Here is a 21,091-nt window from a genome sequence, read left to right as displayed (position 1 = left end):
ACAGAGCACCAGCGAGACTGAAAATGAGGCTACACAGTCCAGTTTATCAATGAGCATCTCCATACAGAGATGTTTTTCTCTCCCTCTGGTTCAAGTTGATATGACCAGACTCTTTGTATTACCATCCCTATAAAAAAAAATTATTTCAACAGGGGGTGGGAACTCACACACAGTCTGCACAATCCATACAAACAGTATTTAATTAGGGCTCCAAGAAACTGCAGGACAACAGCTTTTAAAAATTGGTCCAATTCATTTTTCTTCTCCCCAGGCAGCACAAAAAGCTTTGCACATGCAGTCACATGTCTAATGGGCCTCCAGTGAAGTGACCATTAACTGGTCTTTTCACCTTTATCTTGGCCAACAATTAAAGCAAGAGCATACTGTGTTCAGTTAAAGTATATTAAAAGAACTGCTACTACTCGTTTTACATTTCTCTGTCCTGGGATCTTGGGATGAAGAGCAGTATACAAATTTAATTAATAAATTAATTAATAACCCACCTGAATGTTTTCCTGTGTTGTTCTGTACGGAACAGGGTGATAACCAACTCTGGAAAGCAGACTCTCAATATGCTATTATTATTCTCCAGAACTGAGCTCCGCATTGTCCTTGAGTAAGAATCAACTAAGTGATTGACTCTTCTGGATGGAATACAGAAGGGACCTGAAACTAATTAGAAACACAATTCCCCCCCCCCCCCTTGGCATCCCACTCCTGAGAACTGAGCATTTCGGAGCTAGTTGTTGACCAAACCCTCACCAGTTTGCCTTTATTGAGCTGTGTTTCCAAATGATGAGTCTTGGGTGGCCGCTGCAACAAGGTCCCGTATGAAAACAGGCTTTGCATTTTTGGTCAATTTCAGGTGAAAATATCACTCATTAACTGATAGCCTGCACCTTATATAGAGACCCAAGAGATTGCTTTCTGGAACCTTTGTTCATACAAGCAAGCGGCTGCATCCTGGCAGAAAAAGTTTCTGTGAAGTAATAATAGCTTCATAACATAGAGTGCCCCCCTATGCACCAGCGCCTTTATCTCTATCATATTCATGATTGCTTATGTCCTAATAAACTTGCTCGCCTTTAAGGTACCAAATGATTCATCCATAGTTAGGATGAATTACAGTAAGTCTGCAACTTATGCACATTTAACTTGTGTGAATTCAGCTTTAGGAACTTGACAAATAAATTTTTAAAAATATGGTGGAAAGGGGGCAGATGTCCAGGGGAAAAGATTTTGGCAATCCCACCCACCATTACACCGAATATGTTTCAACTATATGTGATATGCATAACCCCTGCATAAGTTGAGGGCTTACAGTACAACCATATTCCTTTTGGGTTGCAGCGCAACAAGCACTTTAAATTGTGACACCCATCACTTTGAGCACTGTGCTTAAGAATGCCTTTGAGTTACACTAGGCAGAATGAAACACATTATCTTTCAACTCACAGACAACATGGCTAAAAAGACATTTCTGACTTCTTTGCCATAAGATTTGGTTGATGCAGCCACTGTAACTTATTTTGTTAAATCAGTCATTGCCTGTAGCACTTCCCTCAGTTGTAGGGTGTTAAACAACCTGAGCTCTTACCAGCCTGTGTAAGAGGACTCAAATGGTAAAACCTCAAGGGACAACAACCCCCAGGCAAATTTAAGTCAAAACTCTTGCTTCACCCCACAGAGGAAATGTACCTAACTCACATTAATGCATGTTCCCTGTAGCAAAATAATGGCAAACTGTACATTTAAGTTAGTCCAAACTAGATCATAGTTACTTCCAATAAGCCTGGTTCGCACAATAACACTAAGCCACTGTTCATTACACTATGGTCTATTACACCACGGCTCAACATTATGTGCAGATTTTGTCCAGTAGTTTAGCTATGGTTATTTTACTGCTAACGGTATGATCTGAAATCATGGCTTGTTTTTTCACTTGGCTTGTTTTCACTATGGCATGGCATTACATGTGAGCCCAGCACTCTAAAGTGTGTTGAACAGAATAAACATCCACAAAGTTATCAGTTGAATATATGGTAGATAAGGCAACAATATGTACAATTTTATAATATGCAGAGGATAATATGTGCAAAGAAACCAGGGAGGGGAGCTGAGGGAAGTCCTGGGGGGGGGGAAGAGGAGAATGTAAATGGTTATGTTGATTGATACTTTGTTTGCTAAAATTGTTCAATAAAAATATATTTTAAAAAATAAATAAAATGTGTTGAACAAGCAAAAACATGTATTTCTCTAGCACATGAAGTTGTTTGCACTAGAAATGCTCAGTACACTTATTGTGTCACGAGGCTTAACACCCGCTCTATGATCAAGTGTTGAAATTCTTCTTTGTCAGTATTTAATTAATTGGCTCGGCTCCGGTGGGGTTTTTTGTTTTCGTTTTGGTAAAAATATGAGTAGGTGCACATATATTGATAAAAGTGCCATGAATGTCAGCACAAAATGACAATGGGAAGTAAGGGGAGGGGAGGTGATGGTACTTTGTATCAGATGAGTAATATGACACATAAAATACCACTGCTCAGCTCCTTCATCTAGAGGCAATTCTTCATCACAGTGAACAGGAACAGTATGTAGAGCCCAGTTAAATGAACTTCCAAAGAAAGTGTACCTCAGAAGCCCAGATGCCAGGTAAAATCAAAAAGAAAAATGCCAAACACTTTCACATCCTATTTGTGAAAGCTCAGAAACATCTGGCTGGTCATTATTGGACATGAAAAGCTGGAGTAGATGGACTTTTGGTCTGATTTTTTTTTTCAGAGACATTTTGTTTTTCATTAAATGAATTCTGCTTTGCTCCATTCTGCATTTTCATTATTGGAAAGAGAAAATAAAAAGGGAACTGCTCAAATTATTTATTTTGTTCAGAGTCTCAGAAATTTCAAGTGTAGCTTAATGGAAGGAAAGTATCAAATCTTTTGTGCTTCTTTTTTCTCTAAGCCTTCAACAATGTGTTTTTCCTTTCTCTACAGGTTTCGTGCAGCTTGACAATGATAAACAGACAATATCACAGCACTTCTCTAAAAAACTACGGGAAGAAGTACATGCTACAGAAAGCACAATGCTGTCCTCAAAAGCAGCACTCATTTGCCAAACTGATCCTTTCTTTCTGCAGCATGTGGTAACACTTAGCATTGTGTCATGACATCATAACATCTGTTTATATGGATTTTTCAAAGAGATCTACATAGGTAAAACTGTTTTGCTTTGTAAAGTCACTTACATATTATTTTAAGTCTGAAGGCACAACCCACTAGGATGGTCTCCTAAATAAGTCTGAGATAAATCAAACTACTGAACTGAATAAGCACAGCAAAAGACCTCCACAATTGTAACAAGTACATAGGAAGCTGCCTTAGACAAGTGAGACTATTGGCCCCTCTAAGCTTACTATTTTCTGTACCAGCCTTCACCATATTGGTGCTCTACAACTCCCATCAGCCCTAACTAGGTATGCAACAGTAAACTATGGTTTATCATTATTATGAGTTTTAACCTCACACAATCCAAAAAAGTATAAGCAAGATTGGGATTGTAACCAATGAAAAGGAGGGGGGAACAGAGGGCAAAGACAGTGATGGTGGCTGGCAACAGCTTAAAATACACTTCCGGTTAAAACACCAAAAATTAATAACAGTCTAAAAAAGGATGTCAAAGTTGTCAAGAAATAGAAAACTATGGGCTTGGGGGGTGTAGTCTAAAATACACAAAATTAGGTGGGGATGTAAATTCCACGCTTTCACACAGACAATGAAGCCAGAGAAGGATAACAGATTTAGAGGTGTTTTGAGGGTGTTCATATGACTGATATCGAGAAGGCATATGTATTTGAAAACAGGAAAATGTCAATAACAAAGAGAAGTAATGCCCGAGGCATGTAAGTGTAAATTGATATTAACAGCTGAACAGGGGAAACATGGTTCTATGTTAAAGTTTTTTTCAAATGCTGAATAGATATGTATGCTGAACAGAACTGAGAAACAAAAAAACCCTCACATGAGCCATTCTTATACTGGAAATTTCATAGGTGTAGATATTGTTCAGGCAAAAATTTCAATTTGAGGAAAGTGATGATACTTGCATAATTTAATGCAGTCACAATAGATATGGCACTTTCTGTTTAGTAGTGTGGCCAAGTTTTTGTTCATACAAGGGTTTCAATCCTATATCCAGCTGCCTAAGTGCTGGAGCAGGCATCCCCAAACTTGGCCCTCCAGGTATTTTGGGACTACAACTCCCATCATCCCTAGCTAACAGGACCAGTGGTCAGGGATGATGAGAATTGTAGTCCCAAAACATCTGGAAGGCCTGTGCTAGAGCTTCTAAATTCAATGGGACTTTGAATCCACCTACAACAGATGTGGGGAATCTTTGGCCCTCCAGATGTTGCTGAATTACAATTCCCATCATCCCTGACCATTGGTCTTACCTGCTGGGTCTGATGGGAAGTGCAGTTCAGGAACATCTGCAGGACCAAATGTTCCCCACTCCCCATCTATAGGATTGTGCTCAACTTATAAGAATCCTCTGTATTAAAGCACACTTTCTTTTCTGAGAGACAATTTTTAAAACTGAACATGGAGCATATTGATTTGAATACTGAAAATGAATATAGTGGTGCTGAATGAAGAGATTTGGGGGGGGGGGGGGAATTAAACTACCATCCAATAAACATATCCATACGTAAGATATACATATACCAGGAGAAAGAGGAATGTGCAAAGTGTCTTCCGTATGGTTTTATAAGAACCTTGGGGGGGGGTTATTATAACACTCCACAAATGGGAGAAATAGCAGCTGTTTTTGAATCATATGATTGTGCACCACTAACATATGAAAAGGCCTGAATATCCTTGGCAGGAAAGCTATTGTCAGTGGATCCACAGAGTCCACATGTGTTTCATTACTATATCAATACAGTGACTCAGGATGGCCATGCAATTCAACACACAATTGAAATGCACAGATTAGAGTCAGAAATAAAAAAATTGTGTCTTACCTACATGAACCTACACTAAGCCATAACACAATCATTTTAAGGTACATTAACCCAACAACCCACATTAGGCTTGTTGCTGAATTAAAGGGCAAGGTTGACTTAGGTAAAGGACCCATGGCAGTTAAGTCCAGTCGCGAACGACTCTGGGGTTGCGGCACTCATCTCGCTTTACTGGCCAAGGGAGCCAATGTTTGTCCACAGACAGTTTTTCCAGGTCATATGGCCAGCATGACTAAGCCGCTTCTGGCAAAACCAGAGCAGCACACAGAAACGCCGTTTACCTTCCCGCCAGAGCGGTACCTATTTATCTACTGGCACTTTGACATGCTTTTGAACTGCTAGGTTGGCAGGAGCTGGGACCAAGCAACGGGAGCTCACTCTGTTGTGGGGATTCAAACCGCCGACCTTCTGATCGGCAAGCCCAAGGCTCAATGATTTACACCACCGCGCCACCCGCGTCCCTTACATACATGCAAAATCAGTCCTGCACAGCAACAAGAAAGCGACCTCACAGTGCAGACATTTACTATTAAATTGAAATTTCCTCCTGGACACCAATTAAGCTCCCACCACCGGACATTACCAGAATTTTCCGGTAGATATGGTGACCCTATCCTTGAATAATGTCTCTCTACTTTCCAATCATTTTATTCAAACTCCTCTTCCCTGTTATTTGTCCTGCAGTGTTTCCCCCATTCATTTTGTAAAACGTTAACCAGGTCTCTCAAAAATGTCACCCTTATCTCTTTTTATTAGGATGGATGCATCACCTTTAACTGTTTCCCCTTCAGCTCCTTACCTTTCTTCCCCAATCAGTCTTTCTCCCACCTACTATGTGTTTTAAGGGCTTATTGTTATGGTCTTCCTGCTTTGATCCTGCTTTTTAGAACAAGGAAAAGAGACAGGCAGATAGACACACCGAGTAGGGTAGAAAGTGCTTATTCATAGCAATGAAACAAATCATTTCTCCTTTTATCTAGCCCTACAGAGCCACCTGCCCCACAACTCCTTCAACATCTCAATTTACGTTATTTCTCCCCATTACCCACTACTAGGACAGCCAGATGAAACTGTGGACAGAATTTTAACAGTTGCATTGCAGGGAAATTTTGCCCTGTCTTAATCCTGCAGGTATGATACAAATCTGCACTTGCTGAAATTCCCTCTCCTACCCATCTATTAAAGGGGAGCAGAAACCTTTGTCTCCCAGAGGGATAGCTGTTAGTCTATTGCAAAAGAAAACACAGCATCTTGTGGCATCTTAAATGTGAACAAGTGTATTATGGCATTTATTTGTAGATTAGCAAGGGTATTGTTGGAGCAGAGTAAGCCAACAGGATACCCTGTTGTTAGACTACAATTCTCATCAGCACCAGCCAAAATGGTCAGTGGCCAGGAATGATGAGAGCTGTAGTTCAGCAACATCAGGAAGGCTTCACATTAGCTTTTTCTGTGTTAGAAGGGGGTCCACCCTCCCAAGCCTTCTGTCCCCATCCCTCCCTTTTTATATCTTCATCATCATCATCACCAACATTATTCTAAGGCAGGTGTGGGGAACCTTTGGCCTTCAACAGGCATAGGCAAACTCAGTCCTCCAGATGTTTAGAGACCACAATTCCCATCATCCCTGACCACTGGTCCTGTTAGCTAGTGATGATGGGAGTTGCAGTCCCAAAACATCTGGAGGGCAGAGTTTGCTTATGCCTGGCCTTCAAGCAGTTGCTGGACTACAATTCCCATCAACATCGTTGGCCATGTTTACTGGGACTGACATAAGTTGTTGTTCAGCAACATCTGGAAGGCCAAAGGTTCCCCACACCTGCCCCAAGGCTTCCAAGCAACTTACAATGCATTTGAAACCCAAATGCATTACACCACTAATTCATATAAAACACATGTCATTCATTAATATTAATAAATATATAATTTTGTAGGAATGTGTTAATGGCATAATGTGTTTATGATTAAGTTGCTTGGCTATTTATACACACAAAAGCCCTGCATAACAAGATACAGTGGTACCTCGGTTTACAAACTTAATCCGTTCCGGAAGTCTGTTCTTAAACCAAAACCATTATTAAACCAAGGAGTGCTTTCCCTAATGAGGCCTCCCACCACCGGTGACCTTCCACTGTTTGGATTCTGTTCTTAGACCAAGGTAAAGTTCGCAAACCAGGACACGACTTCTGGTTTTGCAGAGTTCATAAACCGAATCATTTGTAAACAGGACTGTTCTTAAACCGAGGTGCCACTGTATATGCACACAGAGGGCAGCTGAGTACACTACAAAATACAGTGCTGGGTACACTACAAAACACCCCAGCTTCCCACAAACTTACATTTATGGACACACCCTGCATATAGATCTTAAACAGCACTGGGGACCAGATTGTACCATGGAGCTGAAACACAGTCTCCCAATGCTAGCGTCTGAATATGACCCTCTAGGAACCAATGATACAGTGTCCCCAGTACCCATCCCGCAGAGCTGTTCCAGTAGGATACCGTGGTCGATCAAAAGCCACAGGGAGAATGAGAAGCAGAGCTGCATGAAGGATAGGGCTGTCAGTGTCTACTAGCCATTATGTCTGTGCTCTGATGGGGCACCATGCCTCCAAATACAGCTGCTCTGAATCACAAGTGGGAAGGACTGCGTAGGACTCCAGTTCAGCTTGTGGGCTTGCCTTGGCGTCTGGCTCCCCACTGTGAGACACAAGATGCTGCAATAGAGGGGCCTCTGACCTGATTCAGCTGGGCTCTCCTTATGTCCTTATGTCCAAAGGGCCTCTCCAGACAACTGGGAACCCTGACATAGCAGCTGCAGGTGGGGCTAACATGTCCATTTCCTGACCACATCACACACTCACTGGCATCTAGACAAGCCATTGTGGTGCCCATAACCTGAGTTTAAGGAGCATTTGGCAAATAAACCTATCTGAATTTCTAACACAGGTTCAGATGAACATTTTTCCCAACTCCACAGAAATAGGGGCACAGTTCCTTGGAGACAAGATGGTCCTTTAGCACTGAATTCTCAGTGCTAAGGATATTTCCAGTTCTCATAAAAATGAGGACAATGCAAAAAAGGCTAAAATTCAGGCTAATGAGAGTTGGGAGAGGAGAACTGGAAATTTCAAAGGAAACCTCTCTCTCTCTCTCTTTGGCTATCAAAATTTATTATACTATGCTAACACCACCAGAGGGATACTCTGTGTTACTTTCGCCCCCTTCAGAAACATACATTTTCTTGTGTATTTACATGAGTATGTCAAGTCTATTTACATATCAATTCTTAGCCCAAAACCAAACCTTTGTTTATTTACAGTGCATAGTTTGCCACACACACAGGCACACACTTTGGCCAAGAAGTAGACATTCTGCAGTGTAAATGTGCTAAGGTAAGCTTTTTTGGCTACTTTTGAGTAAAAGCAAACATATTTGCAGTTGATAGCTGTATTTTATTTTAACTATCTCACACAGCCTTTAAAAATAAGGAGAAAAATATAGCCTTGTAGGTATAAACAATGGGCTATTTAGAATTTTATGTTATTTAAACTGAAAAAACCCAAACAAGTTAGTTCAAACATCTCCTTTTATCTTGGAACACATCTGGAACACATTATTCAAAAACAACAATTGGAGCTACTATTCCATAAATCCACAACTGCTAAAAATATTTTGCCAAATAAAATTAAGACAGTTTGTAAAAGAAACCAAATGGATGGCTCCTAGCCCAGTGACCCATTCACCCCCCTACACCTACACCCACCAGAAATTAAAGATTATGGGGAAATCCAAGCCTGTCATTCCTCTTACAGAGTAGTGCAGGAACCAGTAGAGACGTCCGCTAATGCAGGAGTGGGGAATCTTTGGCTCTCTGGGTGTTGCTGAACTACAGCTTCCATTGGTCCTTGGAAGCATGACCAATGGGAGTTGTAGTTCAACAACATATTGTGGGCTAAAGGTTCTGTACACCTGTGCTAATATAAGAACAGGGGAGGCAATTTTTGCAACTATAACAACAACAAAAACCCTTTCTGATGCAGCCTCCTGTGCTCCCCAAATTATGAGGGACCCTCTATACCTTCACATTTTAGGTCAAATAGCCCCTGGCACATATCAAGACCATATTCAGCTTAGAGAGTGTCAATGGATTGGATCCAGATTCAAGACATGCATATAGCAGACACACTGAAATAACTGCAATCCTAACTCCACTCACCTGTGAATTAGCCCCATTGGATTCAATAGGATGTACTACTTCTAAATAGATGTACTTAGGACTGCTCTGAAAAACTGAGATCCAACTCAATGTTTCTCCCAGGATATTCTCCCTTTTCATAGCAGTCATTAAGCTATAAGTAGGGGGTAGTTATCCTTTCTTGGCCCAAGGATCACATTCAGCGTTGACCACCCTTCTGGGAACTGCACACAAGCAGCAGATGTGGCCACCACATACTCTCTGCACACGTGTACAAGTCAACAACAGCCCACCTCAACTGATCCAATGCAGGTGATCAAGAAGGAAAGGTGCTTTGCATTTCCATCAGGGTGCTTGGTTGGGCAAGATTTAAACCTCTCCACCCAATCCAGTGCACTGTCCAATTTATTCTTTTTTCCCCCTTTTTGCCATCATTGTCAAAATCAGGAGGGGCAGTCGGGGGGAGGGTCAGAAAAAGTGCCTGGGGGCCAGATCAAGCCCCCAAGCCTGGGGTTAACTGGGAGCTAGAGCCTTCATTAGAAGACTGATCAGGAGCCAAAAGACTGAAGGCTGTACAATTTTGCTCTCAGAGTTTTCTAACAGGTATAATTCAAACACTTGTTTCCCACAGAACTGAAAACCAGTTACGCAAGAAAAAGAACTGCACACTGAATCAACAAAGATGGAATTCACAGGCTTTCTGCTGTGAAGGACAATATACAAAACCACTAACAGATGTGCCAACACACAAAAGCCTCCCACAAGATGGCAAAACCTTCATGAACAAAAGCAAATGAAAGGTGGTTTTATCAAGTCACTTCTTTTTAGCTGTAATAGTAGAAACAAAATAAAGATGAAGTTTATATACCTGGGGACGGAGCAGTTCATTGTGCCATTGATTAGCATGGCGCATGAAGTGTTAGACTGAAACAGGGCATTTTCAGTGGTGGCCACCCTATTGTGGAAGTCCATCCTTAATGAAACCCAGTGCCCTCCATACTGATGGGAGCCTTATGCCAAGTTAAGCCATTGTGGTTCATCTAGCTCACTACTGTTTACACTTACTGTTAGCACCTCTCCAGGGTTCAAGGCAGAGGTCTCTTACAAATCTAACTGGAGATATCCGGGGTTGAACCTGGGACTTTGCACATGCAAAGCAGATGCTCCACCATGGAGTGACAAGTCATCCCCTGATAACATTCTGGTGTAGATTCAAAATGTATGTTTTTCCTCCACCAGGTATTTGGAACATAGTTATGCTGGAATTTAACAGTTTTATTGCTTCCTGCCTCATGTTTTGATTGCTGATAAATTTTATGGAGATGTTATGGATATTTTAAACATTTTTATGTGTTCGTATTTTATTGTTATTGTTAGGGCTGGTGGGCTCCAGAAGGAGGAAGGGTGGCTTTGGAAAACAAAGAATAACTAAATATTTCAAAGCACTCTCTTATGCAAGGCGATTCAGCCACAGAGGCCTACTCCCAGTACTTACCAAGAGCTTGACAGCAAAATGCTAATTTGAATAATGTGCCCACACCCAATTAAAAGTATCATTTACATAAAAAAAAACAACCTGATGGGTGCCAAACTGCTGTCAGAGGGGCTGTGGCATACTACTTCTACAATTAGCACATACAACTTTAAACAAAACTGAGTAATCCTTTCAGGAATAAATACTTGACACTGGGACCTAAAGCTATGGGTTTCAACCAGTTGCAGCTTCCTGCTCATGGAAGGTTCTTCAATCCAGGAGAGGTTTCCATGAATGGAAGAGGAGAAAGCAATTTTTTCTAGTTCCCCCATTCCCTTGCAATCTTCTTCAGATCTGGTCCAAAGGGTTGGAGGACCTGTTTTGAATACTATGGGGGCAGCAAGAGAAAGGTAGATTTGTCTTTTTAAAAAACAACAACTTCCCTGCCCCCTCCATTTTTGGAAGCCAATCTGTTGGAGTAAAGAGCATCCTATGGACACAACCCTCAAGAATCCATGCATTAGGCAAGGTGAGGCAACTGCCTCAGGCAGCAGGATCTACATGGGCAGCAGATCCCAAGGTGAATGTTTATTGTTCCCTGCTTGTTCCTGATGTTGATCCTCACTCACCCCTTCTTCCCTGGAGGGGAAGTGTCATTTTGTGGTTCACCTCAGGTGTCAGAATGCCTTATGCTGGTCCTGTGCTCAGTTGTCATCAGCCTGTTTTGGGGAGGGGAGATGGGGGAGCAGCTTCTGCAAAACTTGGGGCTTCTGAAGCCTGCTGAAACTTCCACCTTGTGACTGGCTATGTAAGAAGTGGCACTCAAGCTGTGTTTGCTACTATCATATAGGATATACGTAAGCCTTCAAAGTAGGAAATGACTTGCTAGTATCTACAGGGGCACTACAGAGCTTTGAAATGCAGGCTTCCCTCTCCAGTACTTCAAAAACGAAACCTTGTTCATTTTTGCAGTTTAAGTGCAAGGAAGAAGGGTACAAAATAGCTGCAACTCCAAGCCTGCCAGTCAACAAACAGATACGGGTGTCCAGGAGAAGCCGTGATGAGTACTCTCGGCAAATATTTGGAACTCACCAAAACCGCCACTATAATCCTATCCAGTAGAAGAGCAACTGCCAAATGCATTCCATCTCTGCTGATCCTCCACTAAAGTTATTCATATATTTCATACTGCATGAATAGCCAGCCAGTCATTTTCCAGCATTCCACCAAAAGGTTACTACTCTTGAAATGTTTTAAGAGCATAGGAAGTTGGCTGCTGCAACAACAAAAACAGGCGGGTGGGATACTTTTGGACATCAACTCAAGTTGGGGGAAAGTGGCATCTCTTCAGATCATTGGAACATAGGAAAGTGTCCATCCAGCTCAATACTGTCCACTCTGACTGGCAGAAGCTTTCAAGGGTTTTAGACATGAGTCTCTCTCAGCCTAGGGATTGAATGTGGGGCCTCCGACAGGCAGGTACTACTGAGATACAGCCTTTCACGAGAGCCCTAAAAGAGGAAGCCCCCTTTTTTATCCATCCACCCCCCCCAGCAAGCTTATGCCATGATACACTTTCTGCAACACGAGGGTTATAGAACTACTCTTTTGAATACTTCCCTACCATCAGGAGTGCTCTGATGGTGTTTCCTGCTTGGCAGGGGTTGGACTCGATGGCCCTTGTGGTCTCTTCCAACTCTATGATTCTATGATTCTATGACCTGTTGCTTATTTGTTACTGAAATACACGGACTCTAGTCTTTCTCTAATGACTTTTTATTTTATGCTGGGCTCCCTCTAGTCACAGCTGTCCAATTCAAATCCAATAATAACAATAACAATATTAATAATAATAATAATAATAATAATAATAATAATAATAATAATAATTTGTTATTTATACCCTGCCTATCTGGCTGAGCCTCCCCAGCCACTCTGGGCAGCTTCCAACAAAATATTAAAATAAGTAATGCATCAAACATTAAAAGCTTCCCTAAACAGGGATCCTCCTTTTCTTTTTTAAACTCACAACTGCAGGGGGAGGAGCAATCTGGATCAGATTGATGGCCTCGTGAGGTTTTTAACCCTTTCATCCCATGCCATTTTCTCTTCTGAAAATTACTCTGCACAAAGCTTCTATTTCCCCTAAAGCTGCCATTTACAGCAAATTTCATAGACAGGACTTACTTCCGAGTGAATCTGTCAAGGATAGGAGCCTCCCTGACTGTCTTTCACCTAGCTAGTTATAAACATTTTTATTCTGCCAGGCTTTTGCCTTCTAAGGTCATTGTTACTTGTGAGCTCTGCTGTTGTTGCTTTTAAATAAATGTTAACGTCATGTGTTTTGTGCATATAATTGCAGAGGTGGGGCAACATGGCCCAAGAGCCACATTCCCATCTTGGCAACCTTCTGGGTGCTACATCAGAGCAACTACCGTGAATTTGGTCTTTAGACAGTAGGCTAGTTTCTCCACAATCACACAACCCATACAAGCAAGCAGGAAGCATTATTGGAGTTCAAGGATACATTCCACCCAGGGAAAAACATAGTTTTGGTGCACAGCAAGGCTAGTGGTGGCATGGCTTGGGAGGGCGTTAAGTCCAGGGGACCAGAAAGAGAAGACTGGAGGGCTGCATTTGGTTCCCCAGAACTGGTTTAAAGTATTATGACTTTAAACAGTTGTCAACCTTGGGATAACTTGGCCACAGCTGCCCATGTGCTGGCACAACTGGATTGCTGCAATGTGCGAGCCAGCAACATCTGGGGAACGAAAGGTTCCCAACGCTACCTTACAGACTTATTTTGCATTCAACAAGAAGCACAAATTTCCACTTACATGTATTTGGGTCTCCACAGCCCAAAGTGCAAGGATGGGACATTATTCAATCTCCCCATTATTATAAAATACAGTAGACAAAATAAGGTGCATTTAGTCCTGTGTTTTCTTAAGTCTCCTTTTTATAGCAAGTTCTGTCTCTTGCCATGTAATTAACTTTTCATTTTCCTAGCATAATGATCCCATTCCAACAACAACAAAAGATATCATTTGCATTATACTTGACTTAATTTTGAGCACTGCTTCCTATAAAAGGTATTATCAGCACCTGAGAATTCATCTTTTGCTTTTTAATTTGCAAAATAATATGACTCTGACAGACTACTGCCATGAGGGCATGTTAAGAAAAGGAAAAGCAGAGCTAGAACAATTCTACAAAGTTCTACATAGCTACAAAGTTGATCCTGCCACTGAGGTATCCAACAGGGTAATCTTAGGCTAGGGGTGCAAGAAAACATCAAATTCTGACCCATGTTTGTCACATACAGCACTGTTTCCATTCTACTGCAGTTAGTTTGGCTTTCAAAAAAAACCTGTTATTCATCTCTTTGTCCGCTGGGCAAAATTTTAAATAATAAAGTACATAACTGATTACATTATTTCACGCCAGCAATTTCAGTGCAGGGGAAATGTGATGCAGATGGAAAGGGGAGCAATCAATTACTTATAATTTACAGCCTGAAAAACAAAAGTGAATACCGATTGTTTTCACCTGACTGATTTGCCTTCCAGACATGGAAGCAAATGAGTGAGTTTCACCAATTTCTGCTCCTGTTTCCATATGAGTTCTCTGACACCCCTATGCTATGCATGTCTGCTACTCAGAAGTCACATTGAGCTCCATGAGACTTTTCCCCAGGTAAGCATGTACAGAACTGCAGCCCTATAGCACAAGCATGTGCATGTTTAATTGGAAGTCAGCTTCACTGTGGTCAATGGGGCTTAGTTCCTGGCAAGTGTGTGGAGGATTGAAGCCTTTGGCTACACTTGTACATAGGTACTTACTTGGGAGTAAATTCCATTGAGATCTATGACTCTTAAATGTGAGTAGGCAGATGTGCATAGGATAATATAGTCACTTTTCAGACCTGGTCATGCCTAAATTGATGGTAGCTTTTATGGGTTAATTCTTTCCTCTAGTAAAAGCATTTTTATAGGTGAACCTGGAATCTACCGTGTCTACCTGGAGTAAGTTCCACTAAGCACAATTGAATTTACTTTCAAGTAAGCATGCATTGGATGGCCCAACAGAATATTTATATGAGGGATGGGAAACCTACGTGACACACCCCCACCCACCCCCCGAAGTTGTTGGACTTGCAACTACTTTCACTCCCCAGCCAGCTTGGACAGTGGTCAGAAATGATGAAGCCCAACAACTTCTGAATGATCAAGGTTCCCCATCCATGATTTACATAGTGTATGTTACATGTCACAAACTAACTTAAGAAAGGGAAGGTACATGCCCCAAAGAGCACACAATCTACATTTCAGAGTTGGTACAGAGGAAGACGAGGACTGGCAAAGGCAAGAGCAGGGGTTGGCAACTTAAGGGCCATCGGCCACAAGCGGCCCACAGGGGTCGTTTAACCGGCCCATGAGCCACCCCCCAACCGAGCCACCTGCTCGGCGAGCCCCCGTGCGCTGCAGCGCAGCACGGTGCAGCACAGCACGGGGACTCACTTCCATGGTGCAGTAAATCGCGTCTGCATAGACGCAGACGCCAGAAATTGCAGGTGTGGGTGCTCATGCGGGTGTGTGATCCGGCCCATGGAGGGACCTCCGCTGGAGTGAACCAGCCCAGGCAAGGTAAACCTTGCCGACCCCTGGGCAAGAGAAACAAGGGATGGCTGTGGCTAACGTTAGGCTTTATTATGATTGGCGTCAAGATTGTTTTAAAGGAGGGACATGCTGTTTTAAGGAATTTCATTTTCGCTCCACCGCCCCCACGTGCATGCGTGCGCACAAACACACACACACACACCCCACAGGCACCGGCAGGAGTTGCTATGCATAAAATATACTCAAATACGTCAAATAAACTTTCAGTAGATGCCAACTGCCTGCATAAGACTAGAAAAAGAATACAATGAGTGTTTCAAAGGTTCACTGTTCAAATGCAAAACATTTTGACCAATAATACCAGCAGGACAATCTATCAGTATATTTGAATATTTAAATATATGGCATTCATTTTCATATCCTGTTTTGAAATTATTTGTACAATTTCTCCCAATCTAGTTTAACCATGCCATAAAGCTTTTTGTAGATGGGATGAGGCCATAAAACAGCAGTGAGGAACCTGTGAGCTGACCCTCTACATCTTGTTCAACTCCAGCTTTCATCATCACCAGCTAACACAACCAATGGTAAAGGAAGATGGGAGTTGTGGGCTTGAAACATCTGGGAGGACCACAGATTCCCCACCCTTTCCCATAAAGCATTCAGTACTGTATATTTGATTGCTATAATCTGCTCTATAACCATAGGGTAAAGAGCAGATTAGAAATAGGATAAGCAAATATTTAAATTAGTAGCATAGTATTTTCTTATGGATGGCAGCACTGACTGCAAAACATTTCACATAATGCACATTTAGGTATTCAGTTAAGTACTTTTATAATGTGATGCTCTGGGAGAGGAAGAGGATGCACATTTAATGTACAACTTAATAAAGTTCTGGAGATGCCTTGGCATCTCTGCTGAATGAAAATATTGCCATATGAAATTATTATTCAGTCATGCAGAAAAGCATATGCTACAGCCCTCTGACATGTCTGAACCACCTCTGGGGTTTGAGAGTTTGAAAACATCATCACCTTAAAGTCCTCACACACACCCCAAACACTGTGAGCTGGCATATCTGAGTGAGAGGCATCTCTCTCCAAAAGCAAAGGGACTCTTCATACATTAGATTTTTAAACATCTTAAGTGTGCCCCTAAATACACTAAGCACGAATGCTACAGGTTGATGTTTGTGTACCATTACTATATACATGCTGTTGTTGCACTTAGGAAAACAAGATTGTCTGGAGCGTCCTTCCAAATAACACTTTGTTGCAAATCCAAGTTTGCTGTGGTGCAATGTTGAAACAATCCCAAATGTTAATTGTTTGGGAAGCAGAGAGCAAACAGTGAAAAGCAAACTTGAAACTCTGTCAAAACCCTTTGAGAATCGTTTCCCACCTTTTAACCACACAACTGAAGGAGTCTCGTGAGCCACCTCTCTAATCTGTTTCCCTTACCCACGTGCAGCCATGCATAACCTGATACTGTATTCAGCTAGAGTTAAGCTAAGACCTTGTATTCCAAGAAGTTATCAATGGCTGATATAACAGAGGAAGATAACTTCTTGAGAACAAGAGTATGAACACATTTGCCGAAAGTAAGGGGGGTTGGCTGCAATGCCCAACAAGCCAATTTTATTATTTTTGAAGGAAAGGGAGGTGTCAAAGGGTACATGAATAACAGTCCAAGATTCTTAATTCACATTTTTGCCAGTGTGGTGTAGTGATTAGAGCATCAGACTAGGACCTGGGATCCGGAGACTAGAGTTTACATACCCACTCAGCCATGGACCCCAATGGGTGACCTTGGGTGAGTTACTACCTTGCAGTCTAGCCTACCACACAGGGTTGTTGCTAGGATAAAATGGAGAAGGGGAGAGAAACAGGTATGCCACTTTGAGCTCCTTGGAATAAAAGTGAGATATAAATACAATAAAAATCGATTTCAGGCAAGTTTTCTTTGAGCAAATCCATAGCATGCAAAACAGCAGCAACCTCCAGCCTGTTATATGTGTGATATCCTACTTCCCAAGGTGCCTCTGCGATCATCTCCAGTTGCCTGTTTCAAAATGAAAACTCCATCATGCACCACCTTTCATTTGGCTTTAAGAAGTGCTGGGCATGTCAAAGGCAGTGCTATATAAGCAACAGCACCGTTCTTTTCACGCTGTCCTGCGGTTTGCAGGCAACATGCTGCTGCTGCCTCTACCAGCCATTCTGATATGACTCACAACCTGCTGGGCTTGTCTCTCACTAAAAGCCAGCTCTCCTCTTCACAGCAAGGCATTTTCTTGCACTTTGGATGGGGGTTCAAGCTGTGAATAAAAACACTTCTTAGGAGCTTACATACTTTGATTGGGAGGGGGTGTCCTATTTTGTTTTCCAAAATAAATAGGTTGCTTTTTTTCCTAACAGGGGCCTTTTTTGTTTGTATTTCCTTATGTCATTTGGATTTTGCCATGGATTTGGTCCCCCACCCAGAACAAGTAGCACTGTGAACACACGAGACTTATTTGCCAGCTTCCTTTGAATCAAGAGTCTACTGTGTTTTGTTATTTTCAATGCACAGTTCTAAAATATACTGGGAAGTAGGAATATCAACCGAAAAGGATTGTATGGCTTACCCAAACACCCCTTCCTGTAATTACCTATGCTCTCTCTCAATTCCAAACAAAGTCCCCAAAAAATTCCCCAAGCTGCAAGATGGAGATGAGAACTAAACATCTCTAGAATGAAAGCCTGCAATCAACTTGTCAGTCAAAGGGAAAGTTACAGAATTACAGAATGTATTTTCTTTCCGTTTTAGAAAAGGGGTTGTATCTTACAATAAGGCAGAAGAGCTGAACATTACAGATAGCTATGTATTCTGCCAAAACTACATCAGAATAATTATTATTTATTTTTATTTTCCAGGCATCCTGCAAATCCAGTAAAAATCCAAGCAAGCTTTATATGCAGCAGGAGGACATGTGAACTCCAGTGGACAGTGTGCTCCAGAACAACAGAGCAGTTACAGTTCTGGGCATATTCTAATTTTGTTCAGCACCTCATGGAACCCACAATTAAACAGTTGCTTATGTTTCCCACCACCCAAAAAGGCAATTGTGCAAAGGAGGGATTTCAGTCCCTGGGGTGTCTTACAGCCTCACTCTCTCCTTCCCCATGCAAAAGTAGGCAAACACACTCTGCATGCTGACAGTGTTTCAGGAAGCATGGTGAAGATATGATGTCTGCAACCAATGTTAAGTCACATTCAAAGGAGGCCCACCAAAATGAATGAAAGTGACTAACCTATGCCCATTAATATCAGTGGGTTTACTCTGAGTAGCATTTAGTTGGGTACAGCCCGCAATTTGTGCAAAATGTGACCTGCACAATTATAGTCATGGCACAGCTATTTGTCTTACAGGAAAATAGAACTCACTTGAAAGAATTTTTTTTTTTTAAGAAATCTAATTTTTGCTTTAGTTAACCAATTCTGTGTTTGAGAGCTGAAAGGAGGTGGAAGAAAAATAAAGCTCCGCGTTTATTTATTTTTTAATAGCAGAACTCAGTTACTGTTCTTATGCATGAGAACTCCATGATTTCATGTTTAGGGTTTTCTCTCTCCGGCCTGGACTAGCTGGAAAGCCTGGGGCTGGATTTCAAGTCTTTGCAGTAACCACAGCTCACGAAGAGAGGGGGTGGGGTGAAATTTACATGGTGCAGGAAGGAATGAAAGAAGGGTTTTTTTCTTTCAAAAATAATAACACCGCGTTGTTGTTGTTTTTAAAAACCCACACACCTTTGTGGATATAACTCGCTGCTGAACAACAACGCCGAACTACAACTCCGTGTAACAATTGCAACTGGAGAGATGTCAGCCTTAAGTGACGTCTAACAGCCTAGCTGTGCTTTGCAACCCTCGGCGTGCATAGGCGACGAATGCAACACAACAGCTCCCTAACACCATCCTCCTCGAAAGAACTACACGATTGGAGGGGTGGGCGGGGGTCTTTATAAGTGGGAATGGGGGGAGAGAGGCTGAACTACAGCCACGACGACCACTTGCTGGTTCCAAACACACACACACCCCAACACACAAAAACTGCAACAAAGAGTTCAGGCCCCAAAAGCCACGCGCAACTCTCTTTTGCAACTGTGTATCTCGCCACACCGGACTTAAACAACACGCAAGAACCACAAATCTCAGCGAAGAAGCACAAAAGGGGGGAAAAGGAGCCATGATGTTCAGCCAGCCCCAAACTCGGAAGCTTCCCATTTCCAATCGCGCTCTCTCTCACACACGCACACTCTCCTCCTTCTGGATCAGTAACAGGGACAAGAGCTCGGGGCGCTTGAAAGTTTACTGTCCCGGGGCAGGAAGGGGGAGGCGGCAGCGGACGACGACGGAAAGCGAGAGGAAGCGATCCCTGCTCCCCAAAACTCTCGTCCACGCTTCCTTGGGAGACTTTCCGAATCCCAGCTCCAGCTCAGCTGATAAAGCTCCCAACCCCGGGCTGGGGGTGTCCCGATCGGAGCCCCCCTCGCTCCTCTGGCTCCCTTCCCCACCAGCCTCCACTTTGTGCCTCTCTTTCCAGCTCCCTCCCCTCTCCAGGAAGCGCCATATTGATCCCAGGCGCCCTCTCTCTCTCGCTCTCCCTCCTCCTCCAGCTGCTGCTGCTCCTTCGCCTCCAGCCCGTCTTTCCTGCACACCTCGCCCAAGTTCTCTCCCCCTCCCTGCCGCCCAGCTCCCCCACCCCACCCTACCCTTCGGCCCCCACGTCGCGCCCACACACTCACCTTGGCGATCGCCTTCCTGTACCTGGTCACCGCTTGCTCGATCAGACTGAAAACTTTCATCTGGCCGTCCCCGCAGGGCACGACCACCCGGGTCCGGCCGAAGCACACGGTGACTTTCATCCTGCCGCCCAGCGCGGCTCCCGGCCCCGATCCTCGGCCCGCCGCTTCCCGGAGCCCGCTGCTGCTGCTGCTGCTGCTGCTGCTGCTGCTACTAGGCGCAGCCCGCGATCGGCGGCAGCGCGGAGGGAGACGAGCGCCGCTCGGCTGGCCCTTCGCGCTTCCCCGCTTCCGCGCCCGGCCAGCAGCGCCAAGCGGGAGCCCGGCCCGAGGGCGGGCGGCTGGCGGAGCCTGCAGCTACCAAGTCGGCGGAGTCCCGTGGCGGCGCGAAGGGGGAGGCCCGGGCGGGCGCCCGTTCACATGCTGCGGGGGGAGGAGGAGCGGGGCGCCGCCGCTGCCGCCAGCGCTAAGCAGGCATGCTCTCTCCTCGCTCACTCGCTGCTCGCCCGCTCCCTTCCTGGCGCGCCAGCCGCTGCCTCTGGCCACCTGTTCGGCGTCTCCTCCTGCGCGCAGCTAGGCGGCGGCTTGCCTCACTCCTGCGACGCGGGAAGGGCCGGGCTGTCTCCCCGCGAAGGCCGTGCAGGGCATTGCTCTTCGCCAGTCGCTCTCCAAGGCTCTCCCCCCACCCAGCCCCGTTAAGGGGTCAGATGCATGGCCAGGCGCACTAGGTTCTTTTCTCGGAGAGCTGGTTGTTTTCCACCTTCCCACCACTTTGAAAGTTTTGCTCTACTTCCTGACTGTTTGCTTTCCCGCTATCAAGTAACTTTCGTCTTGCAAACCGTCTCCTTGCCCAGGGAGGCCGCAGTTCTAAATGGGGTGGGTGCTGGGGCGCCAGGCCTCTCCGCCTTGGTGGAATTAAGTGAGCATGCAGCAGTTGTGGCTCCAGAGATTGGGTGATCCGCAACAGATGCGCAGACCCAGCTGGTTCGG

General features: G+C 43.8%; 1 protein-coding gene across 6 annotated transcripts in view; it reads right to left on the bottom strand.

The window, feature by feature from the left end:
* PARD3 (par-3 family cell polarity regulator) overlaps positions 1-21,091 on the bottom strand; it is a 567,261-nt gene that overhangs the window by 515,562 nt on the left and 30,608 nt on the right. For 2 of the 6 annotated variants that reach the window (XM_083466608.1, XM_083466610.1), the window contains exon 1: positions 20,105-20,969. The exons of 2 other annotated variants lie outside the window; for them this stretch is intronic. In XM_083466608.1, coding sequence (XP_083322734.1) covers positions 20,105-20,224 — 120 coding nt within the window. In that variant the 5' untranslated portion in view covers positions 20,225-20,969. Of the gene's footprint in view, positions 1-20,104; positions 20,970-21,091 lie in introns of those variants that run through there. 2 more of the 6 variants (XM_083466607.1, XM_083466609.1) reach the window with 1 other exon arrangement.

The sequence above is a fragment of the Podarcis liolepis genome, assembly GCF_965112155.1.
Source record: "Podarcis liolepis genome assembly, chromosome: 12".
NCBI classification, from domain to species: Eukaryota; Metazoa; Chordata; class Lepidosauria; order Squamata; family Lacertidae; genus Podarcis; species Podarcis liolepis.
Note: the sequence above shows the minus strand (reverse complement) of the source record. Positions and strands in the feature narration are given on the sequence as shown.